We start from the raw sequence: 5,448 nt of genomic DNA, 5'->3' as shown, positions 1-5,448 counted from the left end.
CAGTTAAGAATCAAAAGATTAGCAGCAATTATATGAGATCGGTACATAATATGCTTCCTTGTAATCATGCAAGACCAGCACAGTAGAACCTCGAGAGAGAAAAACTAACAGTAGTAGTTAATTGAGCAATGGCATAACCGCTCCTGGGATGAAGCTTGCAAGTCATTGGTTCGAAACTGGAGTGCACTGTTCTTTCACCTTTGTATGGAGATTTAATTTTGTGTTTCTTCCTTTTTTCCTCCCCACCCCATCACCTTGGTGCATCACGGACCTTGGTTGTACAGTTTTAATTTTAATATAGGTTCAGGCCGATGTAAGCCCAACACAATATGTAGGGGACTTTTTTATCCTGTGTTTAGATATCCGCACTTCAGTTAAGAAAAATCAAAGATTAGCAGTAATTATGAGATCAGTCGCTAATATGCTTCCTCGTAATGCAAGACAAACACAGTAGAATCCCAAGGGAGAAAAACTAACATTAGTTGCTCACTGATCGTATGGCTGTGGATTAGCAAGCCCACGCAAGAATGTGTGCTGGCCTAATTAAGCAGATCATCAGCGACCAGCGCCATCCACAACATATGACCAATTCTTATCAGATTCCTCGGACGGTTCAAGGTTTGTAGAATCAAAAACTGAAAAGAACTGGGTTTTGGCCCATAGATTCCCTAATTCCCTAGCCATTTGCCCGCAATTCATGTGTATGGTCAAAAGCGAGCGAACCAAAGCTTACTGCTTACCGAGATTCTGAGCTAAAAATTGAAGGCTACAAGTGATTGCCCCTATGCAACATTCTTATGTGTGGATCCTAAAAGAGTGCCTTCCTACCTACGATCGATCTACCTTGAAACCACAAACAAGAAAGGGGAGAACAATCTTGTTCCTGAACACGAGCGATGTCCGTCCACGACGCGAGGTAAGCTGAGGAGAGTGGCGCAGCAACTCAAAGGTGCTGGTTTCATCATGTCTTGAAGGCCATGGACGCCACTTTTTCTGTACTGATTTAAGTACTTAGTATTTTGTTTAGAAAAGACAACTATTGGTAAATGAACGGCACTACTTGTAACACACTCTTTCAGTCTTCTGGAGCGCTTTCTGTTAGGAAAACAAAAATCCTATGTGTCCAGAGAGTGTCTTCTTACGGCTGAACCTTCCTTCTGATTAATCAGATCCATCGCTTCATGAACACCGGTGCATTTCTTGTTTCAGACCTTTTTTAAATGCCTACCTGAACAAAACCCACTGCCAAAGCGGGCGTCTTCAGTTCTATGATCACATAACAGCTTGCTGATGTTCTGTTCGTGACATTTTATATTTAAAGCAAACAAAAGTAATTAGCATCAACTGAGGAGACACCATATTTATCCAGTTTCACAATCAACTAACACATACCTATGAACAAAGGTAAAATATTTCACACATGTGCTAGTAGCAGACAAGCGATCATTCGCCAGTTCTTTCTCAATAAAATGCTTATGCTTTTCCCCGACTTAAAATAGAACATACAAGTTTCTGTTGCCTGACAGTCATGGATCATGACTTTTGCTAAAAGCGTGCATACATCAGTCAAGAAAACGAGAACTAAATCCAAGCAGACATACAAGATACTTCTCCATAGCATGAAAAAATGACTTCTATCATAGATCTTTCTATAAAGACAGCGGCGGTTTCATATTGTTGTCATGCATGAAATGAATTTCGTATTGATGTCATGCGTGCAGTGATTGCAACTCTGCACACAATGGCACATATGGCAGGCGTGGCAGATAGACATCAAGACTGCAGATCACTTTGACTTGCCGACGGTCCATATCATATCACATTAATGTGGAATCTGTCTCCACAGTAAAGAAGATTAATTTATAATCCGGATGAATCGCAACCCAACGGAAATCGACCGGATGAATCGCAAACAAATCGGAATCAGTAACATTTGTCCCTCCAAATATGTCTGAAGTTTCAACACTATGCTTCAATTTCCACTCTTTGCGGTCATAGTCATCAAGAACATAGAGTACTCGTCGAACCACATCACCTTCACCTCTCTCGAACTTGGCATAATGCAGGCAGTCCTGTGAGTGCTGAATAAAACCTTTATTCAAATGAGCGGGGATATGGAAATTCATCGATGTTTCCCCCACCGTGTCCACCACACCTATAAAAAAGGGTGACCTTTTGCCGTTGGAGTAAAAATGCAAACAGCCATTGAGGAAGAGAGCGGTAGACTGCCCAAAAAAAGGAAGGAACAAAAGAATTGTGCTTCCTGCTGGGTAGTCAATTTCCTTGTAAATCCATCTCCTAGTTTCCGATGAATACACTTCCACTTCAGCAAGGTAGTCGTTAAAGTTGACATCCTCTAGTAACACAAACACATAGAAGTGGGAAGACACGGTCAGATCGAAACCCAGACGCTCTATGCCCACCTTGTTTTCATGGCTGCGATCGGGCAACGAAACCCACTCCTTCATGGCAGGACTGCACACGATGTAACAAAACTCGTCACCAAGAGCCGAAACGTCGTACCAGCGAGAGAGGAGGAGGCCATTGCAGCAGTCCAATAGATCGATGCGCCGATGGCTGGGAAGGAAAGCGAATAAGGTGTCTATCGGAGGGCAGTTTTTCCCCAAGACACTGGTTAAGCGGACTTCTGTTTCCATAGGCAACTCCGCATTGTCGCTCCGAGTGTAGAAGAAGCCGGCTAGGGTTTGAGGGAGCTTCCTGCGGTGATCGGGGTGGTCGATCAGGCTGAGCCAGTCCTTGGAGACGCACTTCAAGTGGCACACTGACCTTAATGGAATGCGCGACAGTATCTCGATGAGCAGGTCGTCGGCGAGTCTCTCGGCCGCCATGCCACCGTGGGGAGGAGTGGAAGGTCTGCACAATCAAAGAAGGACGACCCGTGAAGGAGTTTGCGATGGCTATACATAGAAAACAACAGCCCTGGTGTGCTTTATATACACACCTAGGAGCATACCCAACGTGACTTAGCAAAGGACTCCATGATCTGGTAACCTAGACAAGCTACTACTCCTGGAACAAACTAGACCTGATTAAAACTTTTCCTAGCAGGACACGGCACGCCGAATAGCTATATACTCCTAATTAACTACTGTAGCATATTAGTGCGTGAGTAACGTGACTAGGTGTGGATTATTTCCAACACTGGACTTACTCCCGTGGGCGAGAGCATTCCAGCGGCATGGACATGGCGGCGGTGGTGCCGTAGCGATAAGGCGGAACGGTATTGAAGCACTGCGACTAGGCTCCGGACTTCGGTTAGCCAATGGTTGTCAGTTGGTTGCCGAATGGGCTAAACAATGAAGCTCTCTCGGCAATTCATCAATCTGGCGCATTCAAGGCCTTCTCATGCCCGCATTAGCAGCTTGTTGCCTTCCTTTAATTTGTCACACATGGACACGTGCAAAATGACCTAACACAGCTGAAAAAAAGATAACCTTCTAAATTCTCTTGATAATTCGAAGGAAAATTTCTTGTTCTCAATCTCCCTTGTGACCGGGAATAAAAGTCCTGAACAACAATGCATTATGCCGTAAAATGAGCTATAGCAATGGGTTTATGATGAAACAAGAACAATTTTAGTTTTTTTTTCATCTCACAAGATAATTAAGGCAAAACCTTCTTTCCCTTGCCTCCACACTACTACAAAAACAGCTATAGCCAATATGGACACTAATGGCGCATCATGTGTTGGTGCGCCATTAGTGTGCAAATACTAATGGCGCACCACATCCACGGTGCGCCATTAGTAATTTTTTTTATTTTTTCAAAACTAGTAATGGCGCACTATTCCCTGATGCGCCATTACTAGTTTTGAAAAAAAAATAGTAATGGCGCACCACTCCCACGGTGCGCCATTAGTAATTATATTTCAAAAAAAATTCAAATTTTTATTTTATTTTATTTTTTAAACTACTAACGGCGTACCGTGGGAGTGGTGCGCCATTACTAGTCCCACGGTGCGCCATTAGTAATTTGGCCCAAACATTCCCCCGAATGCACACACCCCCGCCCCCTCCCCCCGGACCGCCTTTTCAGTTTTAAAAAAAATAAAGAAAATGATAGAAATGTCAAAAAAAATAAAAGAAAATAAGATTCTCATGTGATATGTGGTCTAGTTGTAAAATTTACAAACATGAATTTTCGACTTTTTTGCAAAATCTCTCGAGAATTTGTAAAATCGGCATAACTTTTGCATACGAACTCGGATGAAAAAGTTTTTTATATGAAAAATCATCTACTCGAAAAGTTACATCCGAATTTAACCGGGGGAACCCCGTTAAACATTTTTAAAATCCTTAAAAACCTAACAGAAAAAAAAATACGGGGCTTTTAAGATCTGGAGAGGCAAAAAAATTCAAACTTACTAATAGCGCACCTGCCCATGGTGCGCCATTACTATCTTCCCGCCTTCAAAATTCAAAATAAATCAAACAAATAAAAAAAGTTAGTAATGGCGCACCTGCCCACGGTGCGCCATTACTATGCCGTATATATGGCTGGGCGTGGTCCTCTCCTCCTTACCTCTTCATTCTTCTCCTCCACTCCACCTCTCCTCCACTCCATCTCCTTCTCTCCTCCACTCCATCTTCCCTTCTCTCCTCCACCATACTACCCTCCTCCTCTCCGGCGACCTCCTCCTCCTCCTCTCCGGCGACCTCCTGCTCCTCCTCTCCGGCGACCTCCTCCTCCCCTCCCCTCACGGTTTCTCCTCCCTCCTCTCCGGTGATCTCCTCCTCCCTCCTCTCCGGTGAGCTCCTCCTCCCTCCTCTCCTCCCCTCCCCTCACGGTTTCTCCTTCCTCCTCTCCGGTGCTCCGGTGAACTCCTCTCCGGCGACCTCCTCCTCCTCCTCTTCGGCGATGTAGGCGAGCGCCTCTCCGGTGACCTCCTCCTCCTCCTCTCCGGTGACCTCGGCCCTCCTCTCCGGCGAACTCCTCTCCGGCAAAAGAACACGGCAAAAGAACGTACAAGATACAAAAACGAGAACAAAATTTGAAAAAATATCGTGCAAAAAAACGAGCAAAAAAAACCGAGCAAAAAATGGGCAAAAAAATCACGATCCAGATCCAAATTCAAAATTCAAAAATAGCAATGGCGCATGGTGGGGGTTAGACGGAGCAGGGGGGCGATGAAACCTAGGGGGCGGGGGAGGGGATTTAAACCTACAGCGACACGGATGGCTAATGGGCCGTGATTAGTATATTGGGCTAAGCCGTACATGTCACATTTCCTCCGTGGCAGGATTGCACACGACGTAACGGCGCTTGCAACCATCGGAAGATACGTCATAGAGAAGGAGGCCATTGCAGCAGTCCAAAAGAAAGGTGTTTCGGCCGTTGGGCAGGAAGGTGAGACTGGTGCGACTGCGGCTCCCGGATAAATTGGTGAAAGGAAGAACTGGATGTACCAATTGCTCCTTCGTGGTGTCC

General features: G+C 45.0%; 1 protein-coding gene across 1 annotated transcript; it reads right to left on the bottom strand.

Annotated features, from left to right (window-relative positions):
• Window positions 1-1,817: 1,817 nt before the first annotated feature.
• LOC109777548 (F-box protein At5g07610-like) lies at window positions 1,818-2,849 on the bottom strand. The gene has a single exon (XM_020336170.4). The coding sequence runs from the start codon at window positions 2,847-2,849 to the stop codon at window positions 1,818-1,820; it is 1,032 nt and encodes a 343-aa protein (XP_020191759.4).
• Between the last annotated feature and the right edge of the window lie 2,599 nt (window positions 2,850-5,448).

This window comes from Aegilops tauschii, chromosome 7 (genome assembly GCF_002575655.3).
Source record: "Aegilops tauschii subsp. strangulata cultivar AL8/78 chromosome 7, Aet v6.0, whole genome shotgun sequence".
In the NCBI taxonomy this organism is placed as follows: domain Eukaryota; kingdom Viridiplantae; phylum Streptophyta; class Magnoliopsida; order Poales; family Poaceae; genus Aegilops; species Aegilops tauschii.
Note: the sequence above shows the minus strand (reverse complement) of the source record. Positions and strands in the feature narration are given on the sequence as shown.